Here is a 21160-nt window from a genome sequence, read left to right as displayed (position 1 = left end):
CTACAGTTTTGAATGCTCTTAAAAATGGTACATCTGAAATTTAGGTACTGTGGGTGATTTAGAATTTTAATATAACAGGTGTGCTTTTTACCTGTTCTGTGCTGCTGTTCCACAATTATGAAGACATATTTTATTCTTTGATATTTTGCATGTGTTCCTTTTTGGCTCAGGAATAATTGCTGTGATTTTAGGAAGTTGCCAAGCCTGTTACAGGAGCTTAGGAGAAATAAAGTAAGATAAATTTATAAAAAGAAAAATCAGTATGGTAACCCTAACAGTTGGTTGCCTTTTGGTTTACAGGGAGACTTTCAATTTCTGTAACACTGTTTTGAAGTCAGGGTTTTAAATGCTTACATTTGTAGTGAAAGGGGCATCATATATGCTTGCCCTTTTTTTGGGTTTGGGATGTCAGTAAGACTCCTTGTGAGTGTTACCTGTGATCAAGAAATACAGATGTCCCGAAGTGATTTCTTTGGACTTTTCAGGAAAGCAATAATACTCTTAGACTGTGATGTGTTTTGGGATGGGATATTCTAGTAAAATTACCTGTGATTGTGAATTGCAGAGCAATAATTTTTACAAAGCCATATTTTGTGAGGAATCTTGGAAATTATTTTAGGATGGTGAATGGAGGACTTTTTATATAACAGTGGCAGCCAATTTGTAGAATTATGGGACTGCGAGAGTATATTATGCTGTGATTGTATTTTAAGTATTTTGTAACTGGGTATGTGATTTTACGTGCTTCATGTTTACAAAAATATGCCAAGCTGAGCAAGGTCAAGTGGACTATTAAAAGTATGTATATTTAATCCATTTTAATGTTTGGCTGCAATAAAACACAGAAGAATATCTTTGTCTTTCTAGTGTCATTATTTATTCCCAAATGTGGTAGATATTAACTATAGGGATAAATATTTGACTCAGCCACTAATTAATATTGATTTTTAAATTGTGAATTTGAATATTAAAAAATATATTTGAAAGTATTATTTACAAGGAGGAAGTAGCAAGTAAAATAAATGAATTTTATTTCTGGCTGGTGTTATGTGAAGGAAATGGGCAGTACGCTAAGGTCTGTGTTTTTGGCAATTATGTTGTGATTGTCCTTTTGGAGTATTAACATTCTGCAACCAGTTTGGCCTGAATTTTTCTCATGAAACATCATTTCTGTTTGTAATTTAAAATGGATGAGATTTTAACGTGTCAAACCACGACAAACAAACACAAATGCCTGGGGAAAGTGATATACCTACTTTTCATACCGAATATTATGGTTACAGTCCATAGTTTAAATCAGACATCTAGTAAGGTCCATGCACTTCTGTGAAAGCAAAAATCTTCCTTGACCTTTACAGTTTTCAAACACCTCCATAGCTTTAATGATCTAGTATTGCTGAATAGTAGTTTAAGAAAAAGTCAGGAGATTACCTTTTTCTTTATATTTTCACATTGCTACATAGCCTCTTGTTATATGTCAGTGAATCTATGAAATCTTGGATTCAAATGCTTTTTTGGAAATCACAGGATGAAATACCAGTAAGCAAAGAGTAGAATACTGAAGCTGTATTTTAATATTGACGATTTACTGCAATTTAAGTGACTTTCTAACATTCTCTGTAATTGAAAAGGTACCATATCATGGCACTTCTTTCTAAGAAGTAAAGAAGATGGTTAAGATTTGATATAGGAAAGATACTGAAAAATGTAATGATTTTAGTGAACATCATTTGTGATTTTACATGTTTCAAAAATTATGTATCTGTAAATAAATTGTGTTGTACATTTATAGTGTTGATTGAGATTCATGTAAAATCTACAAGGTCTGAAACACATTTTTAACTGTGACTTGGGTCATTCTCATATGCCATCAAACATTTAGTATTGTATTGTAATATGAAAAATAAATTTATTCTTCCTGGTAGAAACCTTCTTGGGAACCCCTGGTGCATTCATTATATAGTGAAAACAGTCCTAGCCTATAGTGATTAGCTAAAGGTGTTTTGTCAGTGATTTTCATCTTGATTTATTTTGCTGGAAATGAAGAAATTGAGTCAAGGATGGGAGTGGTTTGAAGAGCTAAGATTTTTCTGCTTGTTTGCTTGAGCTACAGTTGGTTTAAGTTGATGAAAAAATAGTCTCAAGATTTATCATCATATCCCTGTCTTTGAGGGAGCACATTTTTAAGCCTTCGTCAGAAATAGTGTAATTAAAGCCTTAAATTGAAATATGCTAGGGATCAATGTGGAAGGAACAAAGCAATATGTGCTGAATATGATGCTGAAGTGAAGTATTATTACTTCACTACACACTTCCCTTAGACCTTCAGAGCTAACAAGATCAAGTTGTGATGAATTTCAAAAGCAGCTACCTAGAAGGAGAACCTGGAGTATTTAAAGATCGTTGGAGAGGCTTTGGTGTAGTCAATGGCAACTAATTTAGCAGAATACTGACTGAAAAAGTCGGAGAGTTTGGAGAACTGATTCTAGTGCATAAATAGATGTAGAGAGCTGTAGGTTCTATGTTGCATGAGTCTCAGGAATAAAGAAATGTGAAGCCAGACAAGAAGTGGGAGAGAGGAGCAGGCTTTAGATGGAGGAGGTTATACATTGTTCTTCCTGTGATGGCAAAGAAGTTGCAGAAATAACATCAATGTCCAAGATATGTGGAAGCAGGTTATGGAGTGAGCTAGAATGAAGTAGAGAGAAGAGGCCAGGTGAGAGTCTCAAGTGTTGCTGATAAAGGAGAGGATACAGGGAAAATGGGTGACTAACTAGCATGGTGTGTCATGGTAATAGAGGTGGTAAAAATAGAAATATGGGTATATAAACTGCTTTGTTTGAAAACTGTAAAATTACTATTTCATCTGGGGCTGCATTATTGCTCTTTTTAAAATGTAGTGTTTTGGATGACATACAACCATTTTGCTGATAGTGTGATATGGGGAAAAAAATGCAGAAGCCAGGGTTTTAGGAAGTACTGCACAATGCTTTCATTAATATACTGCTACAGTAATAATTATCCTTAGCATGTAATTGACTCTATAGATCTTTTGTCATTTCTTTCAATTTAATTGACAATCTAGATCTCATATGTAATTGAAGAGGTGAATGACTTTCAGTGTGACCATATTTATTTAATTTGCCATATAATCAAGTTGATGCTCGTTCTGTCTTGTACTGAATATAAATTAGAGTTACAGTGTCCATACATTCAGTAATAGCAGTTTTCAGCCTATAGTAAAGGGTGAAATTAGAGTGTTAAAATTTTGTTTTCGTGTGTGCATAATCCAGTTTTTTCATGAAAAAATGCAATGTTTTCCAGCATTTTTAAATGTTGTATTCACATTACAATGCTTTTGAGTAGTCAGTTTAAAAAACAGTGAAGACTGAGTACTGACAGGGTGTGTCTAAATTAGTTGGAAATTAAATAAAATGGTTTTTATGTATATAAGAATACCCCAAAATTAAATGGTAAATGTTAAAGAGGACAGTAGCTAGCTAAAAAAGCAACAGACCCACTGTTTAGTGTTCTCTAAGTTTATTAGGAGGAAATATTGGAAGCTTATTGGGAAAAAAATTGAATCAGAAACAGAGTAACAGTGTTAAAATTGTGAGGCAAGATGCTTTATATGTTATAGGGTCAGGCAGGATCAAAAAGTGTTTGGAGAGGGAGAAAAAGACCTTTATGTATCTACCACCTTCATGAAATATGCATACATGATTTTTCTAAGGATTTAGTTTGCCTTTGCTACAGACTGTCTCAATACTTAGTTAACATCTACCTCTGCAGTGATATGTTTGCAAAATAGCTGTTAGATTATTTTAAAAGTTGAAGAAAGACAAAAGCTTCCAAGTGCCCAAGTCGCTTCTAAAAATGCGGCTTAGGTTGCCAATTGATTTTGTTTTTCACATTTTAATGTTTGTATTAAGCTGGTGTTCCCAATAGCTTTTAATTAATGAACAGATTTTCTTTCTTGCAAAATAGCTTGCACACTTGTAAGTGTATATCAACAAAATATATTAAATATCTACAGGGGAAATTCTGTGAAATGTTTTGTGATGGAAGCAATAAGGTAATACTTGAAGCATCTGCAGGGAAAGACCTTTTAGGTAACTATATAGTTCAGAAAATAATTGTGATTATTTTAAAAAATAAAAATGAAACATGAAGTCCTATAGACTCAATTATGTTTTGAATATAAATATTAATATTCTTGTATCTCTTATCATAAAATGTTAACATAAATTTATTTCAATGAAATTATATTTTTAATGTTCTAGGGAAAAGTGAAAAAGAAACTGAACAAGACAAAACAGAAAAAGGTAAGTCTGAAAGTAACATTCTGTTCTGAAATTCAAAACCATGCTTTCTGGGAGGATTGATTTAAATCAGATTAAAGAGTAGTGAAGCTTAGCTCCTGTACGTCTTATGTAGATAAACTGCAGTTGAATAAACATACAGAGAGCATGTGCTTTTGTAAGTAAACACTTGGTTGTTTCCAAGGCTGGCATCCATGTACGTCAATCAGTCTTACCTGGTCACAGAATAGAAGGATAGAATTGTTTAGGTTGGAAAAGGCCTTTAAGGTCATCGAGTCCAACTCATAACACTGAACCATGTCCCTAAGTAACACATCTTTTAAATACCACCAGGACAGCCTGGCAACCCTTTCAGGTGAATAAATTTTTCCTAATAGCCAATCTGAATCTCTCCAGGAGCAACTTGAGGCCATTGCCTCTTGTTCTGTCACTTGTTTCCTGGAGAAAAGACCAACCCCCACCTCACTACAACCTCCTTTCAGGGAGCTGTAGAGAGCAATAAGGTCCTTCCTCAGCCTCCTTTTCTCCAAGCTAAACACCCCCAAACACTCCCAGCTCCCTCATCAGACTTGTGCTCCAGACCCTTCACCAGCTTCTTTGCTGTTCTCTGGACTCACTCCAGCACCTCAATGTCTTTCGTGTAGTGAGGCGCCCAAAGCTGAACACAGGGTTTGAATGCAGCCTCACCAGTGCCGAGTACAGGGGAACAATCACTGCCCTGGTCCTGCTGCTCACCCTATTGCTGATACAGGCCAGGATGCCATTGGCTTTCTTGGCCACCTGGGCACAGCTGGCTTGTGTTCAGCCAGCTGTTGACCAGCAACCCCAGGTGTTTTTCTGAAGGGCAGCTTTCCAGCCACTCTTCCCCAAGCCTGTAGCGTTGCACCTGAGTCACGGGACAGTTGTGACAACTCCTGCTGTTTCAGGACTAAAATGTTCAGTGTCATACTCCTAGTTTAGTATTCTGGAGGTCAGAGTTTCACCAAGCCCCTTCTGCACCTGAGCACAACAAGGCAACCTGTGCTGCCTGGCCCCTGGAGCTGGGTTCAGCACTGCCAGCTGCACTAAGCATGAAGAGACAGATGCCATGCAAATCAGTCCTTGTCAACACCACGATTAGCTAGTCTGGCTTAGTTTAGGCAGGAAGATGCAGACAAATTAGATGGAAAAGAAGTGAGGTTTTGCTGAAGAGCGCTGTGAATCTGCTCTCCCTACGATGACATTTGTTCTGGCCCCATGCGTTCACTGTCACTGCACAAAGCTTGCACAGCCTCCTTCACTGGGCTTCATGGCTGGTTGCTGATGATGCCCAGAAACCTCAGGGCCTGTGCCAAGGGATTCAGTGGCTCTACTCCTTTTTTGTTCTGTTTCCATTTTCTGTGTGGCTGTTATTTTATATTTGAGTACTTAGGAATGCTGCTTTTCCAATATTTTGGTACGGTTTATTTGGTTTGGTTTTGTATATTGGTATTTTAAACATAAGTTCTAGGACTGACAAACTTTAAACATTTTATTTAAGTATTAAATATGTCATGTGTAAGCATTACATATAAAAGTAAAAAAAACCCCAACCAAAACAACTTGGAAAGCTTGGCAATTATGCCTACTTTTCCTTTTATTGGCAGGGAATATCTTATTGCACTGTATTTACATACTTGATAGTAGGAAAAAACTCACCTTTATGTGCTGCTTTTATTGACCTGTTAGAACAGTATAATAAAAGGAATTACAAGAGACATCCAGTATGGGTAAAAAGCAGTCATAGGTAAAAATGCCAGCTTGTGTAAGAAACTTACTATTATGCAACATTATTAGTCAGAGCCTGTACAAGAACTTTAGGACATGAAAGTACAACAAAGGGCAGCTACTTTCCTTTTCTACCCTAAGTGCTTTGTGGTTTTGTTTCTTTTTAAATAGCAACTAAATAAATGCCATTGCAGATTACAAGGTTTCTGTAAGGTGGAAAAAGGGATGGTTTTGTTTTCCAGGTTAAATTGATAAAATTTTACATCCTACAGGGAAAAGCAACCCTGCATTTTTTAAAATGAACTTTGTTTATAGCTACACTGCTTGTGTGATTTTCATACAAGTTGAATTTTATTGGACTTTTTTCATAGTTTGAACTGTTTTAAATTTCCACTTTCATTAAAAGTGGGTAGCTATAGATGAGCTAGTCACAGGAAGTGCTATAAGGTACTAATGATTCGGTTTATTTTCAATTAGCCTAATAAGGTGAAGAAATAAATTAGTGAGAGCTGTATTATAAAATATACTGTACTGTGACTGGTATATGTAGAAAACTTGGAAATCTAAGGAGTAGGGAATTTGAAAATTCATGTTTGGCTTGGGTTTAGGGTTTGCTTCTGATTCTGATAGTGCATTCTGATGTGCAAGTCTGCATTTCTTTTGTGGTATTTGGACATACAAGCTCCAAAGAGCCTTCTGTGCAGAAAGTATTTATAGCTTTGAGTAGCTCTTGCAACATTTATCTTCTTTCCTGCTGCAGCCTTCATAGTACTTGGTTAGCAAAGTGTCGTAATTATTACGTAAATTTCAGTATTCAACAGTATTCCATCAAGTTTATTAAAAGTCTTACTGAAATTCTTTGATATTAGCAAAATCCCCCTCTGGAAAGTCCTCTAAAGAAACAAAAATGAAAATAAACTTGTTTCTAACATACAGTTGATTCAAGGTTTCTCTGTCGTATTTGAGGTGGATTCTGCATCTTCTCCCTAAGAATGTAATCAGACTTTATATTTAAACAAGTAATTGAAATGGGATGGATAGTCCAGGTGAATCGGAGAAATAATTCTTTAAAAGGTTTCACAGGTAGTGCAGTGCAGGACATACATGCCACATCCATAAAGTGTCTTTCCATCTGAGGTGGTTTTAGTTGTGTTTGATCACATAGACTAAAAAAAAATGAAGTAAGAAGCTTAATTCTTCTACTTTGATTTATATTGGACTTACATTGAATATTCATTTATATTGGTGAACAGATATAAAAACTGAAAAAATTATTTTCAGCTATGAACATGTTTGTTTCATGTAGTGAACTTCAGCATAGGTACTATTATTATAAATAATAATTTTCCCTTTTCAAAACTGATAAAGCATGACAGTAAAAAGTGAATGCAATTTGGCTGGAACACTCAGTTGTATTGCATTAGGGACAGAAGTTCAAGTAAGCAAGGACAATGTCATTCCACAAGTGGCCCTGCAGGTGTCATTTTGGTAACGGGTCAGCATTCACTACTGTTTACTCCAGGTATTTACCTTTGAAGATATGTGGGATTCCACTGTGATACCAGTAGCTATCTAATCTGAGGAGGCTAAAGTGCTGTTCTTCTGACTAAATTTAGGGGTTTGCCAGAGGATAGGATCAGTTATCCCCTAAATTCCATTGGGAACCTTTACCACAGCTCTGCTGTCTGGAGAAAGAGCTTACATGGTAAGCTCACCTCCAGCATTGTCACTTCAAGTTGGGTGGGCTGAGTTCCACCTTTGCAAGCTCTACTTTTAAGAGTATACATAGTACCTGTTGATTTGCAAATTTGATACAGGCTACAGTTAAATGTGAGCTGTGTGCAGAACGACCAACACAGAAGTGTACAGAAGTCTTAATTGTCCAAGTCCAAAACTGCTGCATAATGCCATTCTGAACTAAATATATAGGATATTAGACTATTACAGTGTATTTTTTAATAGAAAGTCAATGCAGAAATTTCTTTCTGGTTTGTCAAAGGATTGCTTGAGTCTAGCCTTCGAGTGAAGCCAAAGTCTTAATGGTTAAAAAGAGGTGAATGATGGAAATACATGCCAAAATTAAAATTATTCTGCAGTTGTTTCTTATGATCAACATCTAACCAACCAACAATAATTTCACACAGAAAGCCCTGTAGAATACTTTGTACTGCAAGGGAAATTGTTCTGGAACTGCAGCTAAGGATTTATTATAGTCATTAGATTCCAGCTTTATTAGTCCCTAAAATGCCTCAGTTTTTATTGTCTGATTACTTCCCCGGATAAGTTGATTATAGTGGTTTTGCCTGTTCTACCAGTACAGTTTAGAAAGATCTTTTAATTATTGTAGTGCTCCTGGCTTTAAATTGTCTAGATGCAGTTACTTGGTTTTATACCTTCTAAGTAATCATTTATAGAAGCCCATAAAACAAATGTAAAACACACTCTCTGTATCTCACCTAATGAGCTTCCCAAACAACAGGACAATGGCAGGATTTTTTCATCATCATCAAATTCTCATTCAAGTGCCCACTGAGAGGCAGCACAATTTCCAAAACTAATTTGGGTAATGATACGGGGCTAGTATCAGGAGGAAGGACAATTACTTGAGCAAATTTTGAATTTCAAGTAAAAGTCTACTAATATATGTGTATGTTTTTCTGAACATAATTGAAGCTTTGAAACTTGGACTGGGAAGGTGTAGTATTGGTGGTGGGTGGCAAAGGGAATTAGTAAAACAAAAGGTCACTTAATTTGTTGGAAAACAACTACGGACCATGATCATTGGTATCTACTTGTCATTGTCCCACGCTCAGAAGTTGCCAAGAGCATTATTACTGAATTTGTATCACAGCAGGGATGGGAGGGTGTTTAGAAAACAAGGCCTATGACCTGCCCTGGAAATTGCTTCCATAGTTTTTCAGAGTTTAAGACAGAGAACTGACAGGAGGAGCCTTTGCTGCAAGTGACTTATGAGATTGCGTCACATGAAGGGGTTTTTATTTCAGATTGGCTTTAGAGATAGTGTAACATAAGGAGACATAACTATATTGTTATAGCCTCTACAGTTAAATAATTATAGCTTTTATTAAAACTTTATTTAAGATTCAAATTATAGAATAGTTTGGGTTGGAAAGGACCTTTAAAGGCCACTTGTCCAACCCCTGCATTGAGCTCATTCAGTTTTCTGGCTGGCAGTAAGCACAGCATACAGTCAGTGCAGCAGGATTGTTCCAGTGTACTTTTCAATTCAACAACTGGGGATCATGTGTCCTCAAGGTGGCTGTAAAGACCAGCCTTTATCTTGAATCACTTATACCTTATAAAGTAATTAAAACTGGAGTCCTAATTCCTCGCTGTTTTGCATGCGAGTAATAGCAGATTTAACATCAAGGAAGCTGCCGGGAATCCTCCCTTAACATTATAATGACAATACGAATGAATCAATAGGTGAATAAAAAAATCTAATTACAAGAACCAAACCAAATTTATGAGGTGGTTTGTTAGATAGGGAGTAAAGTCTTTCCATCCTCAAGTCCACAGAGAGATTGTAATGTTATTGTCTTTCCATTTCTGAGGAACCAGAAATTTCATTAGAAGACATGTTTAACAAGAAATACTTATGCTAATATGTAATATGGACTCTCATAATCACTGAGCAGGCCCCTCTCAATTGACTGTAAATCCTACAGCATTAGTTTCCAAACACTGAAGCAAGACTTTTTATCCTGTGTGGAAGGCAACCTTCCCCACAAAACTCCAAGTTAGACCAGCCAGGCTATCAGTCATTGCTCTCAGTGAGCAGGCCAGGTTCAAAATGTCAGCTCCAGCACCACAGGTAAGCCTGCCCTCCCACCCCACCAGTTTTCCTAGGCTCTGAACATAAGAAAGGGAGTAGAAGGCTTAGGAAGGGAATCATTAGTACTGAGAGCAAAAGAGGGAGGAGGAGAAAAGGACAGCAAGATTGGGTGGAAAACTGCCTGAGCTAGTCCCAGTTGAGATTTCCTCCTGGCCATGGTTACACATCAGCTAACACGCTCTCTGTTTGCGGTGTACTTCCTGGCACGTCTGTGGGGTCAGAATAGAATCACAGAATTGTAGAATATCTGCTCCCAATATTTTGCAAGGCATAGGACTGAGATTTGTGTGAAGTGTATGGAAGTGCATACTGGTTTTTAGATACAAACGCTAATTGTTCTGGAAGTTTTAATAGCAGCGTGATGTTATCACCTACTTTGCTCAGGAAGAGAGCTCTACATGTATCCTTTGATCAGAGGCTCAAAGTGTGCCAGCAAGGACAGAACAGTTCATGCTATGTGTTGTGATAAAGATACCCCATCTTTTAAATTACCTTTTCAGGAAACAAGTTGAAGCCTTTACAGTGTATTTGACTTAAAAGTTGCTATCTGTTAAAATGCCAAGTGTGTGGTATCTCTCTAGGATAAAAAAAGTGTGTTAATTGTGAAAGATAATCAGGATAGTATTCAATATTTTTGTCCAATTCTGGCTAATGATGTTAACTGTTTTGACATACCGGGCTGATACCTACTCAGGCAGGTCATCAGTGTTTTCTCTTTTAGGAGAATGAAATTTTCCTTAGCCTGGATGATGGTGTTATATTTCAGATGAAAATGTGAAATGGAGAGATTTCATACACACAACCCTTCCCACTTCTCTGGAAGCTAGAGAGGATTCATTTACTCCATTATAGAAATAGTATTACTAGTTTTTTGTGACATTTCTATGAGTTTTTTTCTATTGCTTTGGTCTTAGGGTCATATGTAATCAATTTTTTTGCCATGTACTAGTTATCTCTTTTTGTTTTCCTTGTTACTCTGTGTAATTGGTTCAGATGCACTTACTGCTTTAACATAATTGTCTACTTGGCATTTTATACTGATTTCAAACCTTGGGTTATGCTCAGTTACACAGGAATTTACAGACATTTGATCATTTGAGGGTGTTTGTCTAGAATTCTAGAAAAGTTTTAATTCCTTGATTATTACATCTTCAGGCAGCTTTTCACAATAAAAGCTGTCAAGTATCAAGAAATACAATTCTGTGAATAAATCAACAGTTTGCAAAAATATTTTTCTGATGTTATTTGGAGAGTTACTTAAGGTAAAAAGAAGAATATTTACAGAACTTGATTTTTTGAATGTTACTAGTGTTTTATTTTCACAGAAAAAGCTAATAATGGCAGTGGTAATGGAGATTGCTTTCAATCGCAAGACAGTGTTTCTAATAACTTATGGCTTTTCTGAAATTATAGCACTGAGGTGAAATTTTGCACTGGGAAAAGTTTTGGAGCTTCAATATTTTATTATTGGCATAGGGCTAGGAGGAATCTCAGCTGCTGTGATGACGGGCACTGTGAGCTGCTGTGGGAGTTTCTTTGATTGTCAAATAAGAGAATGCAAGCTACCAGTGTAATTCCAGTGTTGCCACTAAAGCACATTAACATGTAATAGTATATTACAGAACTTGTAGGACATATGACTAGGTGGGGCCTTAAAGCTTACTTTGTCTCTTTAGTTGACTGAAGGCCTTATCAGCTGTGTGCATTTTTCCTGGCAGATGCTTATACATCTTGTTACTGCAAATTTTCAGTAATTAGAATTCCACAGCTGCCCTCAGCAGCCTGTTCTACTGTGCTTGTTCAGAGATAGTAGTTCCAGATGTTCAAGCCAAATTTTCTGTTATAGCCATTTTGAGCCTTCTCTTCCTTCTCCTGACTATGATGATACAGAAAATAATTTATTCTTTTCATCTCTGTAGCTACACTTTACAGAGCAGTGTGTACCCCTCTTCCCATGGCAAACTCTTTATAACTGCCTTTTTACCCTTTGTTTTTGCTTATTGTTGCTCCCCTCCCCACCCCAATTAAAGAAAAAATATTTTTAAACCATTTTTCAAGACTGGTTCAATTATGTTTAACAATCCAGTTACTTTTCCTTAATTTTGATGTGATTCTCTTGTGGTCTGAAGAGTATCTCGCAGTGTGCCATTATTATTCAAAAATAATTTCTCTGTCCCTTGTAGAAGTAAGACTGTCACTGCTTTTGGTGATGACAAGGTGCTTTTCAACCTGAAACCAAAACATGCCTGGTATTTTAGTTTTCATATGCCAAAACAGTTATATGAAATATTTCATCAACTTTCATTGGATGATATGACAGGCTATTAAGTTTACTGCACATTTAATATACTACATTGCTACTTCTGAAATATTCTCCTATTTTTTTTTTAATGCTGTATCTTAGTAAGTGAGATATGAGATTGTTTGTCATCTCTGGTAATTGTTTATTCTCCAACACAAGAACTAGCATAGAGTTTCTTATAAGACTTCTTCCTAGCTTGCTGCTTTTTCAGTGGAAACTCTTTTCTCTAAGGGAGTCTTCAGGAATCCTATGACAGCAGTCCTAGATAGAATGCCTGTTCTTGCATCCAAGGCTATTATTGAAAATCCTCAGTAGTACTGTTGGAAGTCCACAGTATGATACGTAAAAGGATTATTACCATTTTAATGCTCAACTTGATTTGGACTACAAACCAGCCAAGCAGTTGTGTGATCATGCATAACTTCACTGACATGGTGAAAATTTGTCATGATAAAAAATTACATATATTTTCCTCTGAAAACAGATAAGCTATCTTCTTTGTATCATTGAATTTAATATATTGGGTCACATCTGCTAAAAGATTATTGCACTAGAAGGAGGCAATGGATAATTTATTAAAATACCCCTGCAGGGAGATAGCAGGCTATCTGGTTAATATAGAGGAATGCTTGATGGTTACTCTGAAAGCTCCCTGGTGAATCCTTTAACATAGGAATAGAATGGGGGATGAAAATTATTGCTCATTATATAATGTTTACTGTGTTATATTGGTGCCTAGCAGATGAATAATATTTATGTTAACAGCTCCTTTCCAGCTTTTTATGTTGATCTCCTGCTGGTCTAGGGCTGATATATAATTGCACTAAAAATAGGAATACTTTTTTTTTAATGGAGGGTGGTGAAAAGGTTCTTCCAACACATCACCCAAGTTGGATACGAAGGGAAAGATACTGTATCTTTGTGCCACAGACTTGTAAGATTTTTATTTATTTTTTTAATTTACTTTTTTTTTCTGAGCATTTTCTTGTCTCCTTGTAAACTCAAATGACCTGCAGAGATGGTGTCCCACAGGCAGTGGGAGTTTCTTGGCGGGTGGGAAAGCTTCTTTCCGTGCCCCAAAGGAACCTCACTGTTGCCATGCTTACTGAGTTTGGAGAGGACCAAATGACTCTGTCTTTCCATGAATGCTGAAAGCTTAGAAGCTGACAAATAGCTGTCCTGTCTCACTGAAATACAGTTCTTGTGTAGCTGGCCAGCCTTAGATCAAGATTTTCATCCATAAGAACTGAGAATTAACATTTTAGTTGCAGTTTATGTTACTTAGAGGACAGAAACTAAACCAAGTGTTTAGTGGCAATATCCAGTTGGAAGCTTCCCAGATACTGTACCCAGAGGAGCTGACATACCTCAGTTTTCTTGCTAACAGCAAAGGACAGTTTCACATGGCAGCTAAGAGCAAAATGAACCTAAAAAGTCCTCAAGGTCACTTGCTTTCATTGGTTCCTTGTCAGCGATTGAATCATGGACCCAGACCGGCAGGGGATCGAAGGAATGGGCTGCTTTTGTACACTTTTCTAAGGCACAGTATTTCCTTATGTGGCGTGACCTATCCCATGTTGCCACATCAACAACACACTTCCTTCTATGGGGTGGTCACTTGCTGTTCACCCATCCAGCAGCCCCTCTCTGTAGGGCGCTGCTGTGTGACACCTCCTCCCCCCAGGGTTTGGTGGAGACAAGCCTCTCTGTGCCACCATGTGCTCCTTTGTGCTGCCATGCGCTCCTTTGTGCTGCCATGTCCCTCTGCAGGCAGGTTTTACAGCTCACAACCTAATTCTCTCTTGTAATTCCCCATAGTTCCTTGGGCTGATGTTTCTGGGTTCTTCCACTCCTGCTGTTTAGCAAGCCAGGCCTTAGAAATAGCAATGGTTTCTTGAAAAACTGAGCTGGCATTATTTTTTAAAAAGAAAAAATCACAAAACCCAACAAGCCTTTTGCATTGTTATGTGATTGTTCTTTTCAGGCCCAATGACATTATGTATGAAACTCCTCACCATACCTGTTGGTCACTGTGGACTGAAGGGTTGGGGTGGAGGGATCCTTGCACTTGTAATAAGAGCTGGTTCTGTGAATTTGACTGAATTTAAGGGGTGTGAACACTTGGAAGATAGCCAGTGCTATGCTCCTTAACCATTACTATTATTAAATGCATGAAAAGGCAGTAAAGACATTGCTTTCCTATGAAATGGAGGACAGTAAAGTAAGACAAAGATAGGAATCAGTGACAGATTGGAAGGCATTTCTCCTACATAATTTATGGGGAATAACCAAAAGACATTAAAAACATCTATATTATTAAGAAAAATGCAACACATCTCTTTAGTCGATGCAGTTCCATGATAACTACATTCCTTAAGAGCATTACTGTGTGCTTCAGTATAAATGCTGGATTTCAAATCAGGTTACAATAAAAAACTTGGAAGTGTTTAGGGAAGCAAAACCAAGATATTAAACTATGCTATTTGTTAGTTTATCCTGTAAAAGGAGTAAATTCCTAAATGTCGGACAGTTCTATTTTGGTTTTTTTTTTTCTTCTTGGTAGCTAATGTCATGGAAAACTACAGTCCCTACTATTATAAGAGGAATCAACAGAGATATAATAATACTAGTGCATTGCTGCTCTAATACCTTTCTTTTATAAATCTTAATACATTTTTGTATTTAAAGCTTTATACAACCTTTGTGAATAAATAAATGGAATTTAGTAGGATAGCTTAAATTCTGTTCCCCTCCTGCTCCTGGAAAGCAATAGCATCTATTCAACTGTGCATGCCAATACTTCAGAAGAGTTTAAAAAGTGATGTAAGAAAAACTCTTACACAGAGTTGTCCGAGTTCAGCATTGAACAGAACAGTAAAAGTCTTAACAGAAAAAACATAAAAAGGTGTTTATTTTTCACTCCATACAGAAGAAGTTCAGACTTATGACATCCTCTAATGAGCAGATGGACTTACTATTGCTTTAGCACTAGCCAAGGCATTGGTCTCTCTCTGAGGTTTAACACAGATGACGTGATTTATCTGCCTAAAACTCTGTGTAGGATCAGAGTCGCAGAGAGACCGTGTCATTTAATGAATCACGAGCACAGCTTCCAGTAGCATGTGGTGGCTCTTGTCATTCCTGAAGAGTGCACCTGAGGACCTGGGAAGCAGAATAAAACATGGCTAGTTACAATAACTTGTTATTCAAAATACTTGCTACTGCATTGCAGCAGTCTTGTGATGTTAAAACTGTAGGGTGTTTGCTTTAAACTTTATACATACCAGTTACAGCATTCCCTATTGAAATTTCTACAAGGAAAATAGTAATTTTACTTTTTTTCCTGCTATTAATGACTTACTTTCCATAGAGGGGGAAAAAGCAGTAATGTATAATTAAAACAAAAAAGTTGTGCTACTAATTACAGATATACCTAACTAGTAGTGACTTGTGTCAGACAATACGTATTTCCACTAATTGTGTCAGAAAAGGTGGAAACTTCTTTTCTAGTGAAGTGCAAGTGCAGAGTTAAGCTGTAGCAAATGTGGAGGAAACCAGTCACCTGCTGTCATATCCTTTCAGTAGCATACTTGCATTTTTTTAACAACTAGTGTACTTAATGCAACCAAGGAGACATTGTTTAGGAGTGAACTGCTATGAAATAAATAGCTGCTTAAACTGACACCATTTACTTAAATTTGCTTCAAATGCAGTTTACTTTACACAATTTGTTTCACGGCTGGTGTGCCACATACTGCTGCTGCTCTACTGCTGTGTGATAGCTTACTAAGCTGTAGAAACTTAATCTCGTAAAGGGGTCTTAACCTGACATTTCAGCGCTGAACTTGTTTTCATCAGGAAGTTCAAGTACTCGACTTTTGGGGTCCCTCCTAACCTAAGTAACTATGATTTCTGTGAACTCTTCTAAGCGCAGAATGGGTTAGGTTGGAAGGGACCACAGTGGGTCATGTGGTCCAACCTTCCTGCTCAAGCAAGGTCATCCTACAACATGTGGCACACGATTGTCTCCAGACAGTTCTTGAATATTTCCAGCGAGGGAGACCCCACACCCTCTCTGGGCAATATCTTCCAGTGCTTGGTGACCTGCACAGTAAGAAGTTCTTCCTCATGTTCAGGTGGAACTTCCCATGCATCAGTTTCTTCCTGTTGCCTCTTGTCCTATTGCTTGGCAGCACTGAGAAGAGCCTGGATCCATCCTCTTGTCACCTACTCTTAAGATATTTATTTATACACGTTATTGAGGTCCCCTCTCAGTCGTCTCTTCTTGAGGCTGAACAGGCCCAGCTCCGTCAGCCTTTCCTCAAAAGAGAGGTGCTCCAGTCCCTTAATCATCTTTGTTTCCTCCACTGGATGCACTCCAGGAGCTCCATGTCTCTCTTGTCCTGAGGAGCCCAGAACTGCACACAGCACTCCAGATGCAGCCTCAGTGATTGCTCTAGGCAAAGAAGTAGATGTATAGAGTCACAACTTTCAGAAATGACTAGTATGCCCTGATGATCAGGTTTTTCATGATACCATATAAATGTGGAAAAATAACAGTTCCCTTTGCTCTTCCACATCAATTGAACCATTTGGGAAAAAAAATCCTTGACTGTAATGTGATGAAGAATGCTTTTTGCTGAACTTAACTGCCAAGTTACTCAATTTGAATGACTGAAGTTTGCTTTTTCATATAGGAGTTTGTGATTGTAATAAGGAAGGAATCAGTTTCTTTTCAGTGTAATTTGAAACTGCCTCACTTGAAAATGATGCACTTTGCCAGCACAGTCCCTAGCTAAGTGTTACTCTAGACAATTGAGATATGAAAGAAGTAATGAACTGTTTGTTAAATCTTCTAGCTAAAAAGAAGAAGCCAAAGCTCTTAAACAAGTTTGATAAGACCATTAAAGCTGAACTAGATGCTGCAGAAAAACTACGTAAAAAAGTAAGTTTTGAATGTTTGACTCAGAACTGTATGCAGTGCATGAAAATGAATAAATTAAAAACTTGGAAAAAGGAAGAATGAATTTTAAATTACTTTGTGTGAAATTAACTTTTTGAAATATTCAGTGCATATTTGTCCTTCAAGTTTAATTTCTGCTGAATAGTTTATCTTAATTTTTTTAAAGCCAGAAGTGTATGTCTGTTCATGTATGCTTGCTCACTGTTAACCTTGAAAATATGTAGCTTAATCACTGAATATCTGCTTTCCACGGATCACATGGAACAGGGTTAGTTCTGTCCTATCAGTGTTGTCCACTTGACTACTGAAGTCATGTGTTACCAGAGACCTTTGTGTGTGTGTTAGCAGGATCTCTCAGTAAGTGTTCTGATGCCTTGTGAGCATTAGGTGCAGATCGTTGAAGTAGGTTGAGATTCCGTGTCCTGGGAGTGCCTTTGTTGCTGTACAGCTGCTTAGAGGATGAAACTGATGTTCCTGCTTCTCACCAGTGGCAGCAAGACATTAACACCAGTCAGTTTGGGTAGTTCTGAGTTTAGTAACTTGACCGTGAAAAGCAAGCAAAAAACCTCCCAACAGTAAAAAAGCTCTTCAGTTATCTCCCCTCATAGCTTCCAATTTTGTACTTTTATTTGAGTATTTCAGAAAACAAGACCTTTGCAGACATGTCCCTTTTCCAGATGTGAGATTAAATAGTGAAGCAAGACTGTGGCTGTTAAAATTGAGAGACTCTAAGTCTTTTGAATGTAGTTCTTCTTAAAACTCTGATATGTCTCACAGACAGTCCTTGCACATAGAGAACAACTGCAGGGCTTTGTTATACCCTAGATTTTCAGTACAGTACAATAAAAACCAATTTGGTCATTCCAGGTGCAGGATTATTCTTGATTTTCAGGACACACTGTGCAGTTTTGACTTTATCAGGCCATCTATGCAGCCCCAGAGTTTTGGTAGGTCTGTGATGGGACTGGAGGGCTCTTGCATAGAGAGCACTAACCTCTGGCTGCTGCTGCTGCTGTTCCTTACTAGAAGCCTTCTTTACAGGTTAGAATACAAAAACAAAAGGAATTTTCATGCATCTTGCTACTTAAGCAATTGGTTAATGAGAGAAAGGTGTAATAGAAATTTTGGCGAGCCTGTAGGGTCAGTTTGTTGACTCTATTCCTGCTGTGTCTCTTGGTTAGTTAGATAGTTATGCATGTCATGTAGGAATCAGGATAAATTTAGGAACAAATTGGACATGTGTAATATTTACAGATAGCAAAGCAGCTGTGTGTAATAGCCCACTCATATTTATAAAGCTGTAAAGAGGTGAAAGTGGCAGCAAGGTCTATTGCCAAATATTGCCAAGCAGTGCTTAGCACCTGTTTAACAGTGGGGCTGGTTCTTCTCAACTTCTATCTGTACTTGCTAGTCAACATCCATCAAGAGATCAACATCCATCATGAGAATACCACAGTTCCATTCGGACTTGTGTGAGATGTCCTCAGGGATGTTGTTCTGCAAAAGACATGGAGGAAATAGCCATACACTATGGATAAGTCTACAGAATTTCCCCTAGAAGAACTGTAGTTATGACACTGTTCATCATGGGAGGTATGCAGAGGGAAATTTTCCACCTATGTCCAGAATTTTCTTCCTATTCTCTATTATATCTGATCTGGAATTCGTTATTAGCAGTAGGATCTTCACATTTTTTATATAGACAGGTTATTTTCGTCTCAGAATTTTATCCAGTCAACAAAAGGAAAGTGAGTAAAATAAGAAAAACCAAGCTATTCATTTTAACCATGGAAAGTAGATTATATTGTTTCATAAATAATGACAATGAATTTCTCTTAAATAAGAAGGCAATCCCAACCAAAGTATGAGTGAAAGCTGTTGATTCATTCTGCACTGTTTTGTGTTTGTTCTTTAATTGTGAAACCGATGTGTTATTAGGTCCTGCATCCTTCAGCATTTTTATTAGAGAGAATTGCTGATAAATATCTCTACTTTTCAGGGAAAAGTTGAAGAAGCTCTAAGGGCCTTTGAAGCATTAGTGAATCAATATCCACAGAGTCCTCGAGCAAGATATGGGAAAGCACAGGTACTTGGAAAAAAAGTGATAGGTGTTGAAAAAAGCTAAAATAAACATTTTGTTTTATCAATAGAGTTATAAACACCAGTCAGGATTAATTTAGAAATTTATGGAGGTTTCCTAGGTAAAAAAAGAATCATGTGATCTGTCATATTGTATCTCTTTCAGTCAACTATCCTTCCCCAATTACTTTGGCAGCTTTTATGTAACTTCAGTAGCAAGTACTGTAAATAACAACAAGATAAGGTACATCCTGTAGATCTCAGGAGAACTGTCAGGTGAATGGCAAGAGATAAATACCAACTAATGGCCCAGGGCAGGAACAATAGGCAGAACTTAGCTGTTACATGCTCTGTGCTGTAGCTGGTAAATCAACACATCAGTTAGCCTGGGATAAATGCTGCTTTTTGCTCTAGTGGGAATAGAGAAGAGGATTTGGAGTTTTTATAGACAGAGTATTAAAGAACACAAATTCCTAGGCAAGGTGTCTTAATTGGCTTTACTTGTGGAGTGAGTTATGTTTCAGGTGTTTCCCTTGAGAAAAAAACGAAAATCTCCAAAACCCAGAAGGCATCAGAAAATAATCTCTTTATTCATAATACTTTTAGGCTGTGTTGGGATGTCTCAAAAGGGAATAATCTTCGAATTTTCTTAAATAGTAAGATAATTCTGTTGCACTAGGAGTAATAAAAGACTCCTTGAACACATTTTAATCAACGTGAACAAAGTGAAGCCCTCATTTAGGAAGGAATGGTGCTGTTAGACAATTGATGAGGGCCTTGGAGTCACAACCAGTGTCCACTTGGTTAATAATAGTCATGCTAAAATCAAAACCGTGATTATTCAAAAATCTGTCACGCAAGCACTTGATACACACCAGACCAAATTCTTCAGTGTTCTCTGTGGTGACAGTCTGCTGAACTCTTTGCCTCTTTGCAGTAGGAGACCACTTTGTTCATACATGTGATGGACTTATCTCTGTTAAGTTACACTTTTAATATTTACCATTTTTTACAAATCTACTCATTATATCTAATGGAATATGCTTCCTGCCTCCTCAGTGGTTTTATGGGGAAGGGCAGGTCACTGCAGCCAGTTGTGAGGTCTATTCTCATTCAGAATTCCCATCTCAGTGACCCAGCTTCATTTGTCCATTTATAGCAATTTTTAGTCACCCACTACTGCTTGAGTAATCCATGAAAGGCCAGTATAGACCAATATCTGAAGTAATAATGAGATGCACTTTCTGGTAGTATATAAAAACAATGATGATTTCATTTTCTGTAGCCTTTGAAGGTTCATACTAGTCATTTTACTGAACAATCATATTAATATTACCAATGACAATTTTATTGAATCCAGTATGTGTCAGTTCAACCTGTTTGAAGGAATAGGAAAACCATGGGGTTCAGACGATGAATTATTCTTAAGATTTGCATTGTAACACAGTATTATTTTTAAATTGGTATTCATGCCAACAAAATTCTTTTAAATTTTCTATTTCTCATCTAAAACTAAAACTGCAGAGAAGGGTAAGGTTAAAGGTCTTGAAGGTTAAAGGTAAAGAAGGTCAAAAATTCACCACAAAAGTGTACTTCTCCACTTCTGTGAAGCATGAACCACCATTACACGCTGATTTTGTAGATTTGGTATTTAATAAGACCTGAAGATTGATTTTTTTTTTCTGGATCTCTTAATGGCTTTAAAAGGCCAAAAGTTTTCCCAAAATAATCTGCAACTATTTCATTATTGGTGTGTTTTTCAGAAATATGAACAATTCTTTAATTCATGTCTGGATTACACTTGAGCCAGATACAATAATATTCTACAGAATTCATTAACATCTTTACAGCTGAAAAGAGCAACAGATGGGTTTTTAACCTCCATATATGAT

General features: G+C 37.1%; 1 protein-coding gene across 1 annotated transcript in view; it reads left to right on the top strand.

Moving 5' to 3' along the window:
- Positions 1-4288: 4288 nt before the first annotated feature.
- LOC116452185 (aspartyl/asparaginyl beta-hydroxylase-like) overlaps positions 4289-21160 on the top strand; it is a gene marked incomplete at its 5' end in the record, with an annotated part of 53139 nt that continues 36267 nt past the window's right edge. The window contains 3 exons of the mRNA XM_032126390.1: positions 4289-4325; positions 17086-17171; positions 19189-19275. Coding sequence (XP_031982281.1) covers positions 4289-4325; positions 17086-17171; positions 19189-19275 — 210 coding nt within the window. The remainder of the gene's footprint in view (positions 4326-17085; positions 17172-19188; positions 19276-21160) is intronic.

The sequence above is a fragment of the Corvus moneduloides genome, chromosome 1, assembly GCF_009650955.1.
Source record: "Corvus moneduloides isolate bCorMon1 chromosome 1, bCorMon1.pri, whole genome shotgun sequence".
NCBI lineage: Eukaryota > Metazoa > Chordata > Aves > Passeriformes > Corvidae > Corvus > Corvus moneduloides.
The sequence above is the reverse complement of the archived record's forward strand: the minus strand, read 5'-3'. Positions and strand labels throughout refer to the sequence as shown.